At 46.9% G+C, this 23257-nt stretch overlaps 1 protein-coding gene, 1 non-coding gene and 1 pseudogene across 2 annotated transcripts; 2 read left to right on the top strand and 1 right to left on the bottom strand.

The window, feature by feature from the left end:
* Positions 1–452: 452 nt before the first annotated feature.
* Positions 453–534, top strand: Trnas-aga (transfer RNA serine (anticodon AGA)). The gene has a single exon. It is a non-coding gene; the product is annotated as a tRNA-Ser (tRNA).
* Positions 535–917: 383 nt separating this feature from the next.
* Positions 918–17112, top strand: Cfap418 (cilia and flagella associated protein 418). Its single transcript, XM_057791131.1, has 6 exons — positions 918–1097; positions 5081–5168; positions 6616–6683; positions 7226–7291; positions 12347–12442; positions 15349–17112. Exons 1-6 carry the CDS (start codon positions 964–966, stop codon positions 15500–15502), a joined length of 606 nt encoding a protein of 201 aa, XP_057647114.1. The 5' UTR covers positions 918–963; the 3' UTR covers positions 15503–17112.
* Positions 17113–18578: 1466 nt separating this feature from the next.
* Positions 18579–19158, bottom strand: LOC130887940 (40S ribosomal protein S20-like; annotated as a pseudogene).
* Between the last annotated feature and the right edge of the window lie 4099 nt (positions 19159–23257).

Genomic DNA, 23257 nt, shown 5'->3' with positions numbered 1-23257 from the left:
CTAAGGCTAGCCTGAGCTAATGGTGAGACTGTCAAAAACGGACAAAACAGAGAACGACCTGTTCAGAGCATAGGAATTGAAAATACGGTGGGTTTACATTCCTTTTCAAAGAAATGGTTTACAACCTGGTGAGACAGTCTCACCATGCATGCCACATTAAACTGCTAATGAGAGAAAGGCGAACCTGGGAAGGGGGCCGGGAAGGACGGAGGCTGGCGAGCCGCCTGCTGTTCCAGCCATCCCTCCCTCTCCCCTCTCCATCCCAGACTCGCCCGTGACAGAATCCAAAGGGTTCTAAGAATTGTCCAAACCACGAGGGCGACCGGCGCTGTAACGTTCGAAGCCCGGTTTACCAACACGGCCCTGGCGGTGTTTTCCTGCCATCCCGGCCGGGATGAGCACGGCAAGAGCAGAGTCTACATAGAATCTTCCTGCCAAAATTAGCACCGCCAGTAGTCGTGGCCGAGTGGTTAAGGCGATGGACTAGAAATCCATTGGGGTCTCCCCGCGCAGGTTCGAATCCTGCCGACTACGGGAAAGGGTTTGTTTTTGTCACAGGCCGTAGTTTTGGCTTCACAAATTTTTACCGATTCCCCCCGGAATAATTAAAGACATTTACAACCGCGGAAGTGACCCGGGGTCGGGACGGGGGGGGGGGGGGGGAGGTGGTGACGCCAGATTTGGGGTCAGGCACCGCAGTGGGATCGAAGAGGGTCGAGAGGGGCCCACAGGCTGCGCCGAAGCCGAGGGGAGCTCAGCCGGAAAAGGCTGCGCCCACGGAACCCACCCGCGGCTGCAGACCCGGGCCCAGACCCACGACCCCTTCGCCGCCCGGCGCCGCGGCGGCTGGCGTTCCGTGGCGGAGGGCGGTTTGCGCACGCGCAGGGCATGCAGACTGGCGGGCCGGCTCGCTGAGCTCCCGCGTTGCTGTGGAAACCACCCGCCGGCTCGCGCCCGCTCAAAATGGCGAAAGACCTGGATGCGCTCCTGGATGAAGTCGAGAGCAAATTCTGCAGCCCCGACCCCCTGAGGCTGGGCCTGGGCGAGCGGCCCCCCAGCGGCGACGGGAACGGAGCCGAGGCGGAGGAGGATCCCAGGTGAACGCGGGCGGGCGGACGGACGGACGTGCTGGGCCCAAAGCCGCCCGCCGCCGCGGAGCGGCCTGGCTGCAGGCTACCTCCCCTCCCCGCTCGGACCCCGCGCCTGAGGGAGCCCGAGGGAGCCCAGACCCTACCTGACGGCCCTCACCCAACGGGGGATCCGGCAGCGTCCCTCCCCTAAGCCCCTCCGAGGGCCATGCTGCCCCGGCCACGCAGCCTTCCCTTCCAGGCTGCGGTGCCGGGACTGAAACGTCCTGCCTCACCCCGTTACCAGGCAACCCTAGGCCAGTTGTTAGGACACCATTCTATCTTACTGTTGTCTGATGTAAGCGCAAGGAGGAGTTAGAGAAGATTAGACTTGATTATTAAAGAAGTATCCATTGTAAACATCGGAATTAAATAGCCCAGTTGCTTGCCCATTGCCCATGGCACCAAGTTACGGGGCCCAGCAAATGTCTGATATCCAGGTCAAAGTTTGAGGACACTTAAGTATTTGGTGTCTCAACAAAAATAGAAAATAAACATCAGTGCATTATCCTTTCAAGTGAAGGCTTAGGATCGGCACGAACCCTTGCTAGAGTCTTTTGGAAATGTGTCGCTTGCCTAGAACATTTGGGAAAGGCAAATGCCAGGCCCAGTGAAGGAGCCACTTCTGGGAGCTCATTGAGACAGAGAATAACCCCTTTGACAGCGATCAAGAGGAGGCTGTCACCTTTGAGCTGGGCGAGATGTTACAGAAATAAATCTTCAAGTTAGTTTTTTTGTAACATGAATTTAACTGTCAGACAGTGTATGTTTGTTGGGCCATCTGTTTTCAGCCAGGTTGTGTTCATGGACTTTGCACACTCATTTGGAGACCCCAAGTTCAAAGGAAAAAGCACTCAGTGTGCTTTGAGGTCCAAGGATAGGGGCAATTGGGAAAAACCTAAGTTAGTGAGTTGCTTTCTGCGCTAGATGGAGAAGGGCTCCTTGAGGTTTCTGTGAGATCTGCCCCTTGGTGGTTCTCTGTTCCCTACACTTTAATCCCCATCACATGTGCTGTCCTGTGGTTTGGGGCTCTTGTTTAATCGCACGCATGGAATACTACTACTGAGTAACCAGAACCAGCTGCGAATTGTTGAGGTTAACGTGAAAAGATCTACAGACACACGAAGCATGTGGTAGCGGCCCCTCAGTGCAGAGCTGGCTGGTAACTCCCGAGGATCAGTGGACTTGGTGTTGAGCGTGATGGAGCTTGTGAGCAGCTTCCCATCTGTGCACAGGTGCAGTATTCTTAGCCTTAGTGGGCAGAGATGGGTTAGTGGTTTCAGCCGTGTGTGGCAGGTAGCTCGTAAAGGACCAGGAGTGTATCAGTGGTTGGAAACAGCAGTGCTAGTAGCTCTGTCTGTCTGTATGCTGGAGAAGTGGATCAGCCGTAGAGGGTAAGTGACCTGGCTGTCCCCTAGCAGTGCAAGCTGGGTCCTGGACACACCATTGTATTGAATGTTTTATGGTCTAGCCTTTTCAGTTGAGGCGCTTTTCGGGACAACCTTTGACCTCGTTTGAGGGTTCTGCTGTGAGGTTCTGTGTTTGTTTTATGGGTATCTGCCTCGTTCTATCCCTGAGCTTTGAAAGAAGACAGGTGGATTCCAAACTGAGGTGTTGGTGGCTAGAAGAATCGTTTACAGTAGTAATACCTCTTGCACTAAAGGAAGGGGAGGATGTGGCCACCCACAAAACACGCAGAAGCTAAGTTGCTAGAATCCCTTGCTGGGATTTCACCTTTGCCTTTTGTTGCTGTTTTCCCTCATAACTTGAGGTGCTCGGATTTGTCCCTCAGCCTCGCTTCCCCGGAACCCACCCATTTCTTCACTTAAGAAAGACACCAAATAAAACAATTGAAAAAAAAACAAACAAAAGGAAATCTCGTGAGGCCATCTTTATAACCTGGGTTCAGTGGTGCACACCTTTGATCCCAGAGGCAGAGGCAGGGGCAGAGGCAGACTGATCTCTGATTTCCAGGCCATCCAGGGCTGCATAGTAAGACCCTTTCTCAAAACCAGAAAGTTAAAGACAGACACAACTGTGCCATGTGCTTCTGAAAGATTAAGGAGAATTGGAACTGAGAGAGACCTGAATGTAGTGATTTGAGGTAAGAATTGCACTGTAGTCGAGAGATGTGGAGAAAAAGCCAGAGATAGAACATTAGACCTGAAAGCAGTTGGAAAGATGCTGCTTCAATGGGTAAAGTATATGAAGTTCAGAGAAATTAAATGACTTCAGCTAGCTTAGTATCTCTAGACCAGTGATGATTTTGCAATGGCCAGAGAAGTTCTTTTGGTTATCACAACTGGGAAAAAGTATACTATAAACACCTAGGAGGTAGATAGGAACCCTATAAAACAGCCTGTAATGTCCAATAGCACCCTGTCTCAACATACAGGGTTATCTGACCCGGTATCAGTAGTTCTAAGATTGGGGAGCCATGTAGGTTACTGGTAGTGAATCAAATGATGGCTGTAGACTGCCCCAGCTGTAAGAAGTGGCAGAGTTGTGCTGCTGCTGCTGCTGCTGCTGCTGCTGCTGCTGCTGCTGCTGCTGCTGCTGCTGCTGCTGCTACTGCTATTTTCTTGGAAGGAAAGTCTTTAGCATACTTGGAAGGCAGAGGAAAATGCCAGTGTAGACAGAGAAAGGCATGAAGGATAAAAGTGAGATCCGGGACAACTAAGTCTGCAGGTAATTGTATCAACCATTTGGCACAAGGGATACATTCCTAGTATTCAGTTTCAAAGTAAATGCATTTCTAAAGAATTTGAACCAAAGAAATAATCTTCTAAGACAAATCATAAAATGGTCCAGTGAACTCTGAAGTTGATCAACAGTGTCCACAACATAAAAACAGTAAGAACAGTTGTCTCATAACATGTGGTTTGTGAACTGCCCTTTGTCTGTACGGCCTTGTACACGCTGCTGGATCTCAGTGTCTTTTCCTCACCTGAAACAGAAACAATGAAAGCCTTAAGACACTGGCTGCCTGACAGGTAGTAAATATTTACTTTTGGGGGGTAGTGGCAGGAGACTGGGTGGTGCTAGCTGGACGTTAGGACCCAGGACTGTGTTCATGCTAAACAGGTACTCTACCCGTTGCTGTGCTGTGTGCTATACCCCCAGCCCAGAGTTCCCTCAGACGGGTGTTCTGTGTGGCAGCCATTTGTATTCATAATGGCATGGTGGCTTCCCTTGAAAAACCTGTGCAGTTGAGATATTCTGACACATAGCAATGGTTCTTTGGCTTTGGGGAGGGATCTCCACTTTTGGATCATTTGCTGACATGAACTTTGACTTCTTTAGGAAAGAAAGAGTTATTTGAGTTAAAATTGAAACCTTTATGGTGTTAGAATTTATAACCTATATATTTTATATTCTGTGTATAAGTGCTTGACATAATTTAGAAAAGTGCATTCCCATTTTTAATAAGCTTAGATATCTTAGTGCATAATAGTAAGGCCCATATGTGAATTTGTGCCAATAAACCATATCTTGTTCTCAACAAACAGCTTATTCTGTGGGTTTGGTTGAAGTCCCGAAAGTGCATTAGTGACACAAGGTTGGCCATGTCAAGGATCCTAGTGCCTCAGACCCTCAGGAATGGCACAGCCTTCCTGATGAGGCTTGTTGACAGCTGATCTTGGTTAGAGCCAGCACATATAGAACCTGTTCAGCCGCCCCCTCTTCTTGCTGTCTGTAATGGGCACTGAGTTCCACATGTTGGTGGCCTGTCTCCTTCAAAGCACACAACCCACCCGGTCCCAGCCTTTCTGTGTGTAGGTCTGTCATTTCTCCACCCCCCAGTCACCTCAGTCAGGTCCGTCCCAAAGCCGTGCAGGGTGTGATGTATGTCCATACCTGAAAACACCCTGTGTTAACCCCTCCAGCGGTAGTGTTTCCACTCTCTGACTTGTCTGTCTGTGAGGGTTTATTCTGTGCCTGTTTTCTTCCAGGTCAGCAGAAACGTGTCAAAAAGAAGATGACCTTGACAGTCTTATTAATGAGATATTTGAGGAGCCAAACTTTGAGAAAAAACCTTGTGTAAGTGACATTCTAAGTGTACAGTAATTCTGTCATTATTTAAGATACTAGAATAGTCTCAAAAGTTAAGGCAGAGTAGCTATCCAGATGTAGTCCTTTGAACTCTGAGAAGTACACATGAAGTTATTCCACTTAAACAATTGGAGAGGGTAATATGTTGGAAACTGTCTCTGTTGACGTCCCAGCAAGATAAGAAATGGGAAAAGCTGCTAGTGGAGAAGTCACCCTGCACAGGTCTAGCTGTCGCTCAGCTGTCTTAGGTAGTGTCTAAGGACACATTTCTCAAAGGCCTACAGCAGGTGGCTGTCAGTACAGGAGCGTTTTTAGTGTCCAGACTGCAATGACATCAGTGTCATCCCAAAACAGTGGATTTGACTAAACTGTCAGTACTTTAATACTCTAGATGTTCGTCTGTTTTAGCTTTATAAACATTCAAAAGTAACAGCCACCTATATCTGCTGTGTGAGGGACTCTTCATACCCATCGTTCTGAACATGTCGGTATTTTGCTCTATTTTATTCTCTGAACTTCTTTAAATTAACTGACCCTTCCTAATTGGCATACAGTGTAGTAGGTTTCCGTGTGGCTTTTTCATACACTGTTTTGCTTAACCCTCCCTTCCTCTCCTCCTCATCTCCTCACCCCTCAATGTCACCCTGCTTAAACCTTGCCCCTGTAATACCGTGCAGGGGGTGAGCGTGCTGCCCGAGCGCCTGTTGAAGCTTTATGGGTGCAGCAAAATAGTTTCCTGTGTAACATCAAGTCAAAATTAAGAGAGATGGATAAGTGAAATTTTTTGCCTCTTAAACTTCCTCAGCCGCCCTATGAAATGAAGGCATGTCTGTGCATAGTTTTAGGAGCCATTCCCCTGTCTTGCTTTCTCTTGCTGGCAGTGGTCCTAGTATGTGGTTGGTTTATGATGTCTGCTACTTCATACAGTTAACACTTAATAAATGCCTACTCACGATGGCGATGTTATCGGAACATAAGGAACTACTGTATGCTATGACCAGGTAACTCGACTTTTCCATGCTCATATGTAGCTTGATATCATTACAATTGATCAGAATTAATAATCCCAAAGTTGTACAGGAATTTAATTTTAGTTTAGATAAGTACCATTCAAAACCTTTAAAACTGGGCTTAGGGTTGTTCCCCCCTCTTCAGTTGAGTTTTTCCAGAATGAAGTTTTAAGCAGGTCCTTCATATGAAATCACTGCAGAGGTAGAAAGTGACGCTAAGTCTCGGTGTGCTGGGGCAGCAGAGCAGTTCTTAGACGGCGAATTCCTCAGGCGCTCTCCTTCCCTCCTGCCTTTAGAAAGTAGCCATCGCTGTTGTGGGTATTCGGAAAAAACACCACCAAATGCTTAGTACATCATTTTAAAATACTGTTGTTATAAAGTAGTTCTCTAAGCCTTTGGTCTTTTATTTTTGTTTTGTTTTTTAGCAAAAATTTAAATCTAAATCTTCAAGTAACACATCTGTCAGAGCTTCCATTCAAGGCCTCAGTAAGAGGTAAGTGGAGACTGTTGTGGTGAATTCTCCGCTGAGTGAGCGGATGCCGCGAGGATGGGCCAGTAGATTCTGTCGCCATTTCAACACCAGTGGCATTAAGGACAGAGCGCCAGCTGGCCTTGAGACAAAAGACCACTAGCAATATCTGGGGTGTGCTTAGGATCTATGGCCCATTTAGTGTAAAGGAAATTAAATAGGAGATTATTGCTATTATAAATAATTTTCTGCTGTGTTAAAAAAGTGTTAACGGTTTCTCAAAATTAATGTTGTGTTACATGCTTTAGTATTGACTTTATTCCTTACATTATTGGCACTCACTTTCCCGTGACTCATTTTAACTCCTTGAGTGTTTGTGGATGCAGGTTATATCCTGTGGAGGGTGATGCTGTAATAAATACCTCCTCCTTGAAATGGTTGGCTTGCTGCGGGAGGCATGTAACACGATCACTAGAACATAGACTGCAGACCAGCTGACTTCTCGTGTTTCTTTGTTGTTGTTGTTGTTGTAATTTTGTTTTTTTCCATCTCCTGAACACATCTAGTTGCAGTCCGGTGTATCTCAGTGGAAGCGCCATTCCATGTGGGATTGGAACAAACACCTCGCCGAGGTAGGCTGCAGGAAATGCAGTGTGCATGTGCTGGGCTGTCCTGTGGCAGAGTGTGCTGCCTTGGCACCAGACCATTCTACAATGAGAGCTGTGCATTGTACCAGCCAGTCCAGGGACACTGGTAACTCATTTAATATCCTTGGGAAGTAACTATTCAAGGCTGAGCTGTGCAGGTGGCACATGCCTGTAATCCCAGCCTGTGGGAGGCTGGGGCTGGGTGATCACTATAAATCCAAGGCCAGGCCAGCCTGAGCCAACACAGCAAGACCTATATTTTCTTAAAAATATTGTAATGTCGGGTATTTATTGTTCATTGTCGTGCTGCCTTTTTCTGAGCCCCACTTGGATCACTTGAGCCCTACCCAGGTTTTTACAGAGCAGCAGGGGCGTGTGCAGATGTGAAAGGCTGGCTCGTGTAGGTAAACTGAGGCAGCTGTAGAGCAGATGCAGTGCCGTGGCCTCACTGATTGAGCCAGAAGACATGAGAAAGTAAAGGTCTGTGTTAACCAGAGTTCTCAAGCTGGGCTTTACATTTCTAAAACAGAAACCTGCCATTTCTTGTCTCTTCCCACCCACTTTAAGACCCTGCCCTCACGTAGAGTCAAGGTGCCACTCACTGCAAACCCCTGTCCCTTCTAGCACATTCCTTTACCGTTTTCACAGGCTGGGAGAAAACTGACTGTAAGCAAATGTCTGCACTGCCTGCTACACTTGACTCTGTCTTCGGCAGGGGCCGCTTACCTACATTGCTCATTATCTTTTTCCCTTCTTGTTCCTAAAGCACTTTTTTCTTTTTATTCATTTTTAAGAAGAAAAACTTAGGTCAAGTGAATAATAGAAGTGGGGCCACAAAAAGAAATGGAGAGTTGGGGTGATGCCAGCCTAGATTAGTAATCCAGGAAGGAGTAGCCACAGGACCAAAGTGAAGTTGGGAAGCTGAGTGCTGCCTGCTGTCTAAAGAGCTGAGAGCAGTTAGTCATTGTGCACCGAGACCTGTCCCCGCAGAGACCTTAGAGGAAGCTACGGTCTTGCTGTCTGCCCCATCTACCTGTTAGCTCCGTTGTGCTCTCTCACTTTCAGAGCTGTGTCACCTGCAGGCGACTTTGTCACATTGCCGGGAACCACAGCGGCCATTTCTGCTCCCACCCACCCCACTTCTCAAAGCTCACACGCATCCAGCCTTCAAGATGGCAGAGCCGAAATGCCTGTCTCCTATCCGGTGGCAGCCGAGTTGCCACCTGCGCCTCTCTCACTCTAAGCTCACTACTGTGCTCACTAAAGTGCGTGGTCCTCCTCTTTTCTCCAGCGTAGAGTTGAAAGAATTTGAAGAATAAATGTCTGTGGTAGAGAAGGCAGTGAGTAACAGAGCCAGCAGAGGGCTCAGTGGACGGAAATGCATTGCAGCCAAGCCTCGTGACCTAAGCTGGAGCCCAGAACCCACATGGTAGACGGAGGGAACTAACCCTGGAGCTTGTCCTCTGACATCCACACATCCACACACAGAAACAGATACGTGAATGAGAAGAACGCCTTCCAAATAGCCTGGACTACTAGCCTATAACGTCATATGCCTCTAACACCAGCACTGGAGACTGTGAGAGCAGCCTGGACTACAGAGTAAGACCAGGCCGGCCATAGCTGCATAGCAAAATCCTGTTTCTTCTCCCAGCCCTGGACAGAAAAGGCTCCCAGGTGATGTCCCAGCATCAATGGATGCGTTGTTAGAAAGCAAGGGCTCATGTTGGTAACCTGATTCTTGTGTCAGGCTCCATTATGTGAAAAGGAAGGCTCTTAGCTGCTCCACTGTTAGAGCTGCTGCTTGGGCTGTTGTTTTGATGTGAAGTGTCTTGTAGCCCAGGCTATCCTCAGGCTCACCATACAGACAAGAAGAATTAGAACCCTGATCCTCGTGCCTCTGCCCTCAGGTGCTGATTACAGGCAGGTGATGCCATACCTAGCCAGCCAATATTACTTTGAAACTGTCCAGGTATCAAGCCTTTCTAGCCCTCTGTGCAGATTGGATTGGATTTAACTAAGAACTGTAGAGTCTGGGCAGATATGTGGAAGAACTATTTTGGACATTCCTACTAAACACATCCATAAAATGGTCAGTTCTGCCTAGCAGTTAGATAAACATAGAAACACTTCCTTAGTGTATATAGTCCCTCCATATTTTACAGGAAAATACTTAATTTATTCTTTATTGGAATCATAATTTTGTATTATTTTATGCTAACAGATATTTGACTTACAATGGCTCCAACGTGACTAACACATTCAGTTCATTAGCCATATTTTAATTTTTAATAATTTTTCTTTTCCCAGTATGTAGTGTGATTCTCTCTGGGTGCTGGGCAGGGACAGTGAACCACTCAGTCACAAGGTTAGCAACCAGTAAGCTTACTTTGTATTGTGATGTATGATAGTTACATATGCTACATGCCATTTTCACTTAGGAGGGGTTTGTTGGAACATGACCTTATCATAAAATGAGTAGTCACGTGTGTGTGTGTGTGTGTGTACGTACGTACAGTTTTCATGTTTAGGACATAAAGGGAGTCAGCTGTGCTGTGCTTGTTCGTTTCACTCATTGGATTCTTGCACTGAGCTCCAGTGTAGGGCTAATGCAGACTGTGAGCGGAGTGTGGACATTGAAGTCTTTGCCCAGCGGGTAGGAAGGATGTGGAATGTGGTAGGAACGTGGTGTCATGGACAAGTGGTCTAGATCAGACTGGGCATCCTTTCCTTTTGGTTTTGGTTTTTTTGTTTGTTTGTTTTTTATTTTTATTTTGACTGGGGGGGGTAGCTAGTTTTGGTTTTTGGGTTTTTTCTGTTTTGGGGGCTTTGTTTATGTTTTTTTTTTTTTTTGAGACAGGGTTTCTGTCTGTCCTGGAACTCACTCTGTAGACCAGGCTGGCCTCCAGCTCACAGAGATCCACCTGCCTCTGCCTCCTCACTGCTGAGATTAAAGGTGTGCACTGCCACCACCCAGCTGAGGCATCCTTTTCAAGCCAAATAAGTTCTCTCCTTACTTGTAGGTTGATGTATTTGTAAACTCCTTGCAAGGCTGGGTTATCCCCCCACCCCCCAGCACTGGTTGGGATCACAGAGTGCTCACAGCAGCAGGGTAATGTCTTAGCTGCACATTGTCCTATGAAAGCCAGTGTTTGTGAGAAAATATAGTACTGTGAATAGATTTGATAAACCAATAAAATTTAAATTTAAAACTATATTAAACATAATGGTTAAGGTTTTACACATAAAATGTCATAAAAATCTAAATTATGGTTCCCACAATAGCAATAATTCAGCCAAATTGCACATATGTGTTAAGGCATTAAAGTTAACACTCTGTTGTGAACATGTAATAAACTACATCTGCATAAGAACACAGTTACAGGAGCCGTGGGGACCATCATTCAAGTCTTAGAATACAACTGGGTTGAAATGCCACAGGAACTGCACAGCCTCAGCAACCACAAACAGTGTAAAAGGAGTTCCTGTGAAACACTGTAAATGTTTGGCTGTGATTGATACTCTTAGAAATATTCATTCTCAAGGAAACTTTGAGACCAAAAGTTTTCCAGTTTAGAAGTTACGTATCTAAAGTCTGAGATAGTCTCATACAGTCCAGGCTGGCCTTGGAACTCACCATTAGCCAATGATGATCTCCGCCTCCATCTTAAAAGTACTGGGGCTACAGGCATGTGCCACCTTCCTAGCCTGTATTTTAATTTCAGAGGAAAAAGTCTAATAATTGGTTTGTTTTATTTGTTACAGAAATATTACTGAAAAAAGTATATTAGTAAAATATATTGAAACAACACACTATCGAAAAGAACAAAAGCAAAATTGGAATATAAAAAGAAAAATTGAGTCACAAGGAAATTCCTTGGCTATTCCTTTGCTCAGAGCCAGAGTCTGCACTGGCTCACTAGTCACAGAAATTATCTTGTTCACTTTGTTGTCACTTGTAAGTACTTAGTATGTAGGAGTGAACCAGTTGACGGCGCATGTGCGCTCTCTCCCCTCTCTCTGTCCCTCTCTCTTCCCCTCTCTCTCCCCTCTCTATCTCTTCTCTCTCTCCCTCCCTCTTCCTCTCTTCCCTCTTCTCTCCTCTCCCTGGGTGTGTCTTAACAACTCATCAACTTTTAGTTTTTATTAAATGTATCCATTGAATTTGTTTATTAAATATTTCAAATAATGGCTGTTTCTGTTGCTGCAACAACAATTCATAATTCTTTTTAAACTTACTATATGTTACCACTTTCCTTATGGTTAGCATCTCTGCACATAATGCTACGACATGGTACCTCCAGGAGACCTGCTTGTCACGTGGTCTTCTTGACAGTCCCTGAGGGCCGCTCTGCCAGCACTCACAACCTTGCTCTTCATTGCATCCTTGCCGTCAGTACACAGTGTTCAGATATGCCCTGTGAATGAGGCTAGTCCAGGCTGCCCTGTTCAGAATCCCTACCCATCTCCTCCCAGGACTCCTAATCTCATTGCCCTGCTCTTCTAACAAACAATAACGTATATTCACAGTGAGTGCTAGTTTACCTCTCACTAGAATCTAAGACAAGCAAACCAGTGATGGCTCCAGAAATGGTGCTTTCTTGAAGACAGTTTCTCAGTGTGGCAATTATATTCTTTGATCTGTCAATCTGACACTGTATGTCCATATAATATTCATTTGTCTATGTATTGTGTAAAATATTTATAAGCTAGATGTGAAAAATAACCTGGAAGCTTTTTATTTAATTTTTTTGAGACAGGGTCTTGCTGTGTAGTATAACCCTGGCTGGCTTAGAAATCAGTATAGAAAGATGGGCTGGCTTTGAACTCAGTACCGGATATCTCCCAAGTGCTGGGATTAAAGGAATGTGCCACCATATCCAGCCAGAAAGCTTAAACACATAAACAGTCCTTTAATGCAAACAGTTGCAATCATTAATCCAGACCTTTCTGTTGCTTATTCAGTTATATGGAGCATGCCACTGTATTTTCCTATTTAAACAGCTCATCTTTAACGCATCTTTCTTTCTCTCTGACCAGAGCATGTGACCAGCTGCGTTGTATAGCCTGTGATTTCCGGATAGTGAGCTACACTGACTATATGTGGGACAAATCATGTGATTACCTGTTCTTCAGGTATGTTTCTGAAGAATTTCACCCTGTGTCTTAGCATTTGTATTGCTGCCAAGAGACACCATGACCACAGCAACTCTTATAAGGAAAATATTTAGTTGAGGGGACTCACATGTCAGGGGTTCAGTCCATTATCATCATGCTGGGAGCATGGTAGCATAGAAGCAAGCATGGTGCTGGAGAACCAGCTGAGAGTCCTTGCAGACAGCAGGAAGTTGAACTGACTGTCATACTGAGGGAAGCTTGAGCTAAGAGACCTCAAAGCCTGCCCCACCGTGACACACCTCCTCCAACAAGGCCACACCTATTAGTGCCACTCCCTTTGGGGTTTCTCTCAAACCACCACGTCTTGAAAATGTACCAAGGGTAGCCGGGCGGTGGTGGCGCACGCCTTTAATCCCAGCACTCGGGAGGCAGAGGCAGGCGGATCTCTGTGAGTTCGAGACCAGCCTGGTCTACAGAGCTAGTTCCAGGACAGGCTCCAAAACCACAGAGAAACCCTGTCTCGAAAAACCAAAAAAAAAAAAAAAAGAAAAAAAGAAAATGTACCAAGGGCTTTTCATGTCTCATTTTGTTGTATTGTTGGTCTGCTTGTCCAGTCATGTGGGCCCTAGCTCCCTTCCTTCTCACCTCCTTTTCCTCGGTTTGCTGTCAGCCTAAATAAGGGTGTGTTCTGAATAAGGACACAGAACTGCCCCACTGATTCCTGTGCCCACAACCTTTGTGTGCTCCACACCAGCCCAGAGCTCTGAGAATGCCATTGTTCGCTTGGTTCGGGTTGGGTCTTGCTGTTCACTGTCTGCTGGTTAATCTAACAAGTGTCTGATTCTCATAAGTCATGAACATGAATTGTTATAGACTTAGGATAGTAAGGTGTGTGTATCATCAAAACAGTAGTGAGCACAGGCACAAAATGACATGAGAAATGTGTGGTGTCTCACTCTTCTAGAATGGCAGACATGGGTACTCTCTGGAAACTGAGGCAAGACGACAGTAAATTCAAGATCAGACTTTGTCACAAAAAAATAGACACCAGTCACTTTACTCCAGATTATTGGTAGTCTCATTTTAACATATAATTTACTCAAAGTAGTGATTACTAGGATTATTGTACTAAATTATTAAAACTAATAATAATAATAAGCTAGCTAGTTACATAAGTCAGTGAAGAATACAACCTGAGTCCTCAAGATACTTAAGAGTATGTATGTCTAGAAAACAGGAGAATGAAACAACTAGAGAATCTGGTTATCTCAGCCAAGGCGCCAGCCACTGATGCGCCTGTGTCCTGTAACTCCTTAGCGTTTCTTACCAACAGGCGTTCTCTGGCTCCTTGTCAGGGTGCTTTAAGAGGGAGGTGGGCAGAGAACATGCACTTAAGGGTGACAGTGGAGCTGGAGGGCAGGATGGTGGGTGCACTTCACCTGCAGCATCCAGACTCTGAGCACAACTGTGGCCGTGGCACTCGGGCTATTTTTAAAGGCACAGAGAGAGGTGAATCGCATGGCATGGTGGGAGTCAGAAAAGTCTGAACAAGAGATGGCACGGGCTGGCGCAGTGTAGGAGTCAGCAATAGCAAGGAGCTCAACTCACGGCTGAAAACTTCATTTGGAGAGAGGCCCATGCAGACATCAGTTTTGTATGTTGAGACAGGGTTTTGCAGTGTAGCTATAGCTGGCCTGGAACTTCCTTAGCAGACCAAGATGTTGAACTTGTGGCATTTTCTGCCTGTTTCCTTGGTGATCAGTTTATAGGATATAAGGGTTTATATCCCTTAGCTTTTAAGGGCTAATGGACTACTGTGTAGGGAAAGCAGGCCAGTGGAGAATCATTAGGATTGATGAAGAGATGGTACGGTAGCACAGGAGTTACATTTTGTGGATCGCAGCAGTGAGAATGGCAGAACGGAGCAGATGTACCAGAGGCATCACCAACAGCGTCTTAGGACAAGCGCCTTAGTTCACAGATGGAAGGGGCTAAACACTGGATTGCAGATACTGTTGAAACTGCCTCTGAAGCTCTGGGAGGAATTTCATCTGAACCCATGGGATTGGCTGTAGGTACCCAAGAGGGCAGCTTGGAAGAAGCCAGTGCAGTGATGTTTTAGCTCATTTCGTTGACTTAGTTTTACTGGGCTTGTTTTTCATTCTCATAAAACCATATTATACTGTTATTGCCCTAGCTCTTCATAACCTTAGCTAGGTTACTGCTGGTAGGAGTGTTACCTTACTAAGCTCAGACACTTGGCCCTGAAAGTCTCTAGGGTTTTCTTAGGTTCTGTCTGAAGCGTCTGAGTTAGCACACATTGACCACCAGGGGGCAGTGTGGAGACTGTCATGCATCATTAGCCTGTGCTCTGCCTTTCATCATTTCTCTTGAGTTTTTTTCAATATTTTATTTTTAGCTTGTCCAGTTTTATTTTCCAATAATTTATGTTCATAAACAATGCATAAAGATCATAATTGATTTTCTTTAATAACTAAACTTACAGTAACTTCCATATTCTTATAATACAATCAAAGCCAATGGTTATCATTTTAATAACTGTCTTCAGTTACTTTTTGCATTATTCACACTTCAGGATAGGTATTTTGTTGCTGATATAATAAATAAGCAGGTGATTTAAACAAGTGAAAGAAATGAGCTCAGCATAGAGAAGTGTGCTGTAATGAAGCCAGCAGCCCGCCTTTCCTGCCACTGCCTCTATGGCACAGGGGAGGGGTCCGTTCCATTCCCATCCGTGTCGTCTCTGAGTAGTGACTGGGTGATCCTTCAGAAGTCGCATCTCGAAGATTGCCATTAGCAGTAGTGCGGCCCAAGAGCACAGCCGTTACTAGCAGGACTTTTCTTCTTCTGTGTCGTGGAACACCAGGCACAGACACCGCTCAAGCCTGCCTGTTTTGCCATAGGAACAACATGCCGGAATTCCACAAACTGAAAGCAAAGTTGGTCCAGAAGAAAGGAGCCCGGGCGTATGCTTGCCAGTGTAGCTGGAGGACTATTGAGGAGCTGACGGACCTGCAGACAGAGCATCAGCTCCGCTGGGTTTGTGGTAAACACTGAGGGCGCAGGCCGTCCACCTTCCAACAACGGCATTTCTGAGAGCACGTTCTGCTCACCGGAAAATGTCCCGGGACACCGTGACAGTCCTCCTTTTGGCACAGGCATCTTACTTAGTAGGTTAAAATATCCGAATTTACTAGCCTATCTCCTGCTAGAGATTTAAATTGTGGCAGTTTGTGTAAATCTGCAGCCTTTCCGTCGCAGCTGCAGCAGTAGCTGCTCACGCTCTCTAGTGCATTCTCGTGTCATGTGACAGACACCCGCTGGCCAGGGCAGAGAGGTCACTGTCGCACCATGAGTTCAACCTGAGAGAGGAGAGATGGCCACTGATGCACTAAGGGTTGTCGAGGGCGCAGTGCGTTGTGAGCCCCTCCACCGTATGTGCCTCATGGTGTCTCTCAGTTCAGTGTTATGCACAATAGTGACAGGAATAGTAACGTCTCCATTGTAGTATAGTCCCCTCCTGTGCTCATTGAAATATCAAGTTAGTTTTATATTAGTAAGTATCTATTTATATATAAAAGATTTTCGGTGTATCTAAAATGACTAAAGTCCTTCAAATAAGTAGGACTGTTGTTGGGTTTTTCAGTTAAACTCCATAATTCCATCAAATAAACAGCAACCTTTTCAGGCAACCTGTGGACTTTTCTAGTACGATCAGGTTGATACATTATTGAAGCATAGCTAACCAGTGTAGCCTGTTGGGCTCCTGCTTGGCCACACCGAGAGGGGAGGAACTGTATCATCACTGCAACATGTTCAAGAAATACAGTATGTCTGTTTTGTTTCCCAGCCCCAAAGACATTTCAGGGCCTTTCCAGTCTGCCAAAATTCAACTGTGTGCCTGCTCCCCATATGTCTGTTATCTGGTGTAGGTGTGTGACACAGGGCACTCTGAAGGATGTAAACTGTAGCACAGATCTGAGCTGCTTGGTTTTACGTTAGCTCTGTTCCAGCCACCTAGCACCCTCTATGCTAAAAGGCTATGCCCAGGCTGGGGTCTGGCTCAGTAAGAGTCGTTCCCAGCAGTACAAAACGAGAGAAAGAAAAGCAAGCTTTTCCTGACCATGACACACTTATGCACTTGTAAATAATTCTAGTTGCAACAAAAGAAGTCTCAATGGCTGATGCCCACATTTTTGTATCAAGATATATTTACAATTTTTATCTTTAAATCTTTTTATTCCTCAAAAATATATCTCTAATTATGTAATAAACATGGAAATTTTGATTGACAGCATATATCCCCCCCATGCACGTATGCACTCAGACTCGTGAAGGTTGAGCACAGTGGTGCACACTTGTAAGCCCAGCACCTGAGAGACTGAGGCAAGAGGGTGTGAGTTCACGGCCAGCCTGGCCTACAGAGACACTGCTCCCCAAGACTGCACTGTGTCACTCACACGAGTTCACGGCCAGCCTGGCCTACAGAGTGAGACACTGCTCCCCAGGACTGCACTGTGTCTGTCACCTCACGATCTTCAGTGTCTCGTAGAGACCTCACGGCGTCTGTCTTCGGGTTTGTGCCACATTTAAAAGACCACATTGGTCTGAAGGTGGGGAGGGGACCGAGACAGAATAAAGGAATACACATGACATGAAAGCAGAAAGGGGAGCTGTTTGGGGAGAGGAGGGATGGAGGAGGCTGGGCGGGGAATAAGAACCAAGCAAATGCACACATGGGAAGGCCGTAATGATGGCGGGAGTGTTGGTCAGCCGAGTGCTTGTCTAGCATGCTCGGAACCCTGGGTCTGAGTCCCATCTCTGCATAAGATGACACTGTGACACACACCACGGCTCCAGTATGGGGAAGTAGAGGATTAGCTGTATTCTGGGCTGTGTGATCCTTTGTCTCAAAGGAAAGTAGGGCAGTGAGATGGGCCAGCAGGTGAAGGTGCTTGCTGCCAACCTAACAACCTATGCTGTCCTCTGTAATAAGTGAAGTACTCTAGAACCAGGGTTGAGACCGGGTTCCCACAGTGCTGCTTGAGTGTGGGCATCGTGTGGACGGTCTGTGTGAACAGTGGCGTCTTTATGTGAGCTTGCTGCTAGGCCTAAGTCATGGAACATGAAAAGTGACCATCACAGTGTTTGGTTACAGCATTCTGTTTCCTTCGGAGATAAATTCCATCTGTTGAAATCATGGAGCAGCCGTTCATTCCCGCAGATCCTCCCCATAAGAAAAATCAGCACCACTGCTTTTGATTTCATCATTAATGAATGTAACGTGGCCACCTTAACTTTATTTAAATTGTAGCTTTGGGTTTTTGTTCGTTTTGAGACAGGGCCTTACCATGTGACTCCGGCTGCCTTTTAACCTACAGAGATCACCCTGAACTCTGGGATAGTCTGGTGAAAGGCACACACCACAGCTGAGGTGTGGACACACCTTTAGTCCCAGCACTTGGGAAGCAGAGACAGAAGGATCTCTATGAGTTACAGGACAGCCAGGACTATAGACTCTGACTCAGTATATCAACATACACACCAACTAAACCGTGTAGAAAAATGCTCTCATAGCTTGCTGAGGGAGACAAACCTACAGGAGCCGCCATGAAGGTATTCCTGGTTCCGTTCTATCTTGAGGTGCTCTGCCCCGCCCTTCCTCGGGGACTGCCTCATCTTGCTGTCACTGCACCTCATTTTCTGCGGTGTTTCTTAGACACAGTCAGTTCTCAAAGTGAAATCCCTCCAGGAGCTCTCAGATCTTTTTGCACAGCATTCAAACATTGATTCACTTTTGCACCGTGTAAACATTTACACTGACGAACACAAATGACAAATAGAAAAGGGCTGACACTTAGTTGTGTCACCGTGGGGGTGGGGGGCTAACCTTGGTTGTTTGAGGTGGTGCAGTGGGGTACAAGCATTTGCCACCAAAGCCTGATAACCTGAGTTCAATCCCCAGGACCCACACAGGAGCATATATCATTCATGACTTAGTCTTTGTAATACAAGAAAGCACATTAGAATATTGTAATATCAGTTACACACCAACCCGCAGTGCTGTGCAGTAAAGAACTCAGCTTACCCCAGCAGTAAGATGCTTTCCTGCAGTAAGATGGCTTTAGACCGGATCAACAGGAAAACATTCAGAAGTGCTGTACCCAGGCCTCAAGTCCAGAAAGCCTGATTCATCTGTCTGAAGCGAGGCCCAGCAACCCTGCTATTTCATTTATTCTACTGTAAGACTAAGTGTTTTTTTTTTGTTTGTTTTTAACCGATTAAGTCAATTTATTAAACAGTTGACTTAGGCATCTGCAATGGTGACTTCAACCTCCACGGCTGGCTCAATACTGATGGACGTAATCTGTTTATCTCGGAGGGGCTGTGCAAGTCACTGAGGCGCTTGTGGATTCTCATTTGGAAACCATCCCACGTCTTGGAGCCTTCACCACAAGGTGTTTTTCTCGTAGTGATCCTCAGGGTCTTGGTGGGCATGCGCACCGGCCCCTTCACTTTCAGGTTCTTCTTGGCGCTCCTGATCAGGTCGGCACACACCTTCTCCAGCGACTTCACGTTGCGGCTGGTGAGCATGATCCGGATGCGGTGGATCGCCACCTCGGGCTCCACGGGCGTCTTCCCGGTGTCTTTGAAAGCCATGGCTGCGGTGCGGGCTTCCTGACCGACTTGTTCCTTGGCGGGAAGCAAACAGCGGTGAGTGAGGACGAGAGCAGGCCAAGCGGAGCTCCGCGGTGCACACCACCACGCCTCAAGACTAAGTGTTTTAGTTAGGGTTTTGCAGCGCACAACGCCTGTCTGCGCTCTATGCGCTACCATACAGTTCGCGAGCTTCAGGCAAGGGGCTGGAGGTTGAAACATACAAACACACACAGAGACACGGGCCTCTAGTCACTGGTAAGAAGCCCTCTCTTCAATAGCACCACGGAGGTTTACATACCCAACAGTCAGGTGGGCCAACAGGTGAAAACCTTATCCTCTGATCCTCAAGGCCAAGGCAACACGTGCTGGTGAAGCAGAGCTGGTAAACAACTTTGACACAGCTTTCAGTAACTCAAATCAGAAGGAAAGTAAAGATCTCTAGCAGGAAAGAGCAGCTGGAGGCCAGGACTCCAAATGGCCCCAACAGGATTTGCTGTGAAGAAACTCCATGACCAAGAGCAACCATGGGAGGAAAAGGTGTATTTCAGTCACAGTTCCTGATAACAGTTCATCAGCAGAAGCAGTGAGGGCAGGAACTTGCAGGACAGGAACCTGGAGGCAGGAACTGATGCAGAGGCCATGGAGGGTGCCGCTTACTGACTTGCCCCTCATGGCTTGCTTCATGGTCCCACCAAGCTTCATCTGATAGCAGGAGACCCAACATGACACTCAGAAAGGACTCAAAGCACACAGGAATGTGTTTAAATACTCACCATCCTGTGCCAGGTGTGTAGCAAGGGAGCCCAGGGCCACTGGTGATCAGGCAGGAGTCGGGCTAGTAAGACAGGCCATTTCCAAAGGAGTTATCGTAATTGGTCTTTTAGGCCAGTATCTTTGGCTCAGTCATAACCGGACATCAGAATCCGCAGGCAGACAAAGCATCACGCTATTTCACCACCTGCGGAGACAACTCTGGACATCGTGTGCTCATCGTTGTTCCAGTGTGACCAAAATGGAGACTGCCTTGCTACATGTCGGTATGGGCTAGAAATACACACTGCTCCCAGACAGGAAAGGAAAGCTTGTCTCTTAAAACTTCCCCTTTCCTGGTCTAAAATTCTCACTGCAGCGGGTACATGGTTGAGTCCCCAGGTCACATTCCAAGCCTAGGGAGCCAGGAAAGGAGAAAGTCCCTGAGGCTGCCTTACCTGGGGAGTGGCATCAGGTGGCAGTAAAAAGGGGCAAGGGTGGCATCAAGGTCATAGCAGTCAGAGCCCTTCAGTTAACCCCTAAATTGAGAATCTGGTCCATAGGGGGCAGACCTGCACCAAATACCACATTTCCCTTCTTGGCTTTGGTCTCTTGGGAAAACCGCGGTTTTATTTTCTCATCAACTCCCAGCTGCCATTGTTAACGATGGCTATTATTTTTCCTCTGGGTAAAAAAAAGCCCCGTTCTGATCCACACAACTTTGTTTTTTAAGGCAAAAAGAATAAGCATCGCTTAGTTGAATCTTGTTAGGGGAGGCTTTGGTGGCACTTTCTGGCCAGATGCAGCCAGCCACCTTAGAAGAACTCGCCTTCACCTCTGGAATCTGTTCCTGCAGCACTTCTGAGGATCTAAGATGGAGCGGGAGAGAGAAAGTGGTTCCTCCTGAAGCAATTGGAGACCAAGACGATGGCCTTGGCAGAGGAGTGCAGGCGTCTGCTGACAGGCATTTGAGGCCAGGAAACCGTATCTGGCAGAAATTCTCCCTCTGCCCCAAAAGACTAGTCCTGTTTACCTGGTGTCTACCCTAGGTTTTACAGAACTTAGCACAGACATGATAGAGGTCCCACACAGTTCAGGGTCCTCTCCATCTGTCCATGAGCCACTGTTAGTGTTCTTGCCCTACCAAAAGGACTGGACGCCAGGAGCTAAGTCCCTTTCAGTCCCATCCTCATGCCCTGTGCCAGTGCATATCTCCATTTGCCACAATAACAGATGCTAAACTCAAGGCCCTTGCTGAATGTTCTGACTGGCGTCTTGCTTTCCAGACGTAGGAAATGACCTGGACCCGAGCCCACACGTGTCCTCCAGCCCCACAGACATCCACCTGCACCACTCTTCATCACCCCAGACCAAGTCTGGGTTTCTGCATCCATGCTGCTGGTTCCCTAACAACTGCCACTTAGGTGGGGCCTAGAAACTCTCTAAGGTGGAGGCTGGCAGTCTCTCCCCAGACACAGCACTAGTTCTCAGTCCTGCCAAAGCCTCCAACTGTGAGGGCACCCAGAAGAAGGAAGCACTGTGTGAGGAAAAGGCAGGAAGGCCATCAGCTGCGCCCCGGCTAACCCACAGCCTCTCCATGGGTGTCTTAAGGTGCACACTATATGGCTGGTGACATTTCATTCCTTCTCTCAGTGGGCTTCGCAGAGGAACAATGGAGAGAAGATGGCTTGGAAAAAAACACCAGACCTGGAAGTCACATTAGTCCAGGGCGTGATTCCAGCTTCTCCATTTCACCCAGGAATCCACAGGCTATGCCAGGCAGTGGTGGCACACGCCTTTAATCCCTGCACTCGAGAGGCAGAGACAGGTGGATCTCTGTGAGTTCTGGGCCAGCCTGGTCTACAGAGTGAGTTCCAGGACAGCCAAAGCTACACAGAGAAACCCTGTCTTGGAAAAAAAAAAGAAAAAAATCCACATGATGTGGGAAGTCCTTCTGTATATGTGTTGCTTTGATTGGTTAATGGATTAAGAAGCTGCTTTCAGTCAAGGACTTAACAGAATATAGCCAGGCTGGAAAAGATAGAGCAAGAGAAAAGAAGGCAGAGTCAGTGAGAAGCCATGTAGCCACTGCCAAAGACAGACGCCTCCGCTGGAGCCTGTCGAAACTTTGCTGGTCGGCCACAACCTTGTGGTGAAGCACAGATTAACAGAGATGGGTTAGTTTAGTATATAAGAGCTAGCTTGAAATAGGCTTAAGCTATTGGCCAAACAGTATTGTAAATAATATCATTTTCTGAGTGATTATTTCAGGGCTGGGCATCTGGGAACAAACAAGCAGTCTCCCCCAACAAAGCCATGTAGCCGCCACCAGACAGACACATTGGAACCTTGCCAGTAAGCCACAGTCACGTGACAATATACAGATTAATAGAAATGGGTTAACCAAAGATACAAGAGCTAGCAGCTATATGCTTAAGTGATTGGCCAAGCAATGATTTAAATAATACAGCTTCTGTGTGATTGTTTCTAGTCAGAACGGCCGGGAGTGAACGAACAATCTCCCACAACATCCACAGGCCCAGAGGCTGAAGGAGCATGCGTCTAGACAGTAGGTATATGACATGGTGTGAGATAAACAATGTCTTCTAGGAACAGGCAGGTCTCTGGACCAGCGTTTCTTTGCTGCTGTAGCCTCGTTTTAAGCCTGCCTAATTCTGTTCCCAGTCAGCTTATCTGGTGACCTACCCAAGGCAGATCCTTCCAGATAATCCCCTAGCCTCCGCATCCCTCTGTCCACCTCTCAACACAGGCAGTCCCGCCAGCCTTTCAGAGACGCCCCCAGCCCCAAAGAGAAACAGCTGGCGCACGCCCTCCCCAGCTGTGAAAAGCTGATACTGGGTCTTTCCTTTTCTTACTTTTTCTAGTATAGATATTTAGTGAGTGTGTCCACCTGCGTGTCTGTCTCTGTGTGTGCATGCGTGCAGACAATGCCACAGCATACATAGAGGTCAGGGGACAGTGTGACCTCCGTTCTTCCCTTCCACAGTGTGAGCTTGGGGGATCAAACTCGGTCATCAGACTTGGCAACAGGTACCCTTACCTGCTGAGCCATCTTCCCAGACCCTTGCTTCATTTGAGAAAAGGTCCTATATTGGCGGGGCTCAAAAGTCTCTAGTCCTGTCTCCTCTCCGTTGGGTCCCTTCCTATTGTTAATCCCACCAATCGAGAATAAGATCACTACCACAGTTTAAAGCCAAATTTGAAGCAAGCTTTAATTAAATACTAGTCAGGTGGATGGGCTCTGGCCAGATTCAGACCCAGGTTCCAGGGGAAAGACCCAGAATCACAGTTTGCTGTGGTTTAAGAAGGAAAACCTATAATTCGTTGTGTTTCCCATTAGGTCCAATCAGGGGCAAGCATACATCCTGACGTCATTCCAGC

This window comes from Chionomys nivalis, chromosome 16 (assembly GCF_950005125.1).
Source record: "Chionomys nivalis chromosome 16, mChiNiv1.1, whole genome shotgun sequence".
NCBI lineage: Eukaryota > Metazoa > Chordata > Mammalia > Rodentia > Cricetidae > Chionomys > Chionomys nivalis.
Note: the sequence above shows the minus strand (reverse complement) of the source record. Positions and strands in the feature narration are given on the sequence as shown.

What these genes read in the sequence shown, in the direction of transcription:
- Cfap418 (XM_057791131.1), top strand. Translation starts at nt 964, where the DNA reads ATGGCGAAAGACCTGGATGCGCTCCTGGATGAAGTCGAGAGCAAATTC. An exon ending in GAGGCGGAGGAGGATCCCAG is followed by an intron (nt 1,098 to 5,080) that starts GTGAACGCGGGC and finishes GTTTTCTTCCAG; the next exon opens with GTCAGCAGAAACGTGTCAAA. An exon ending in ACTTTGAGAAAAAACCTTGT is followed by an intron (nt 5,169 to 6,615) that starts GTAAGTGACATT and finishes TTTGTTTTTTAG; the next exon opens with CAAAAATTTAAATCTAAATC.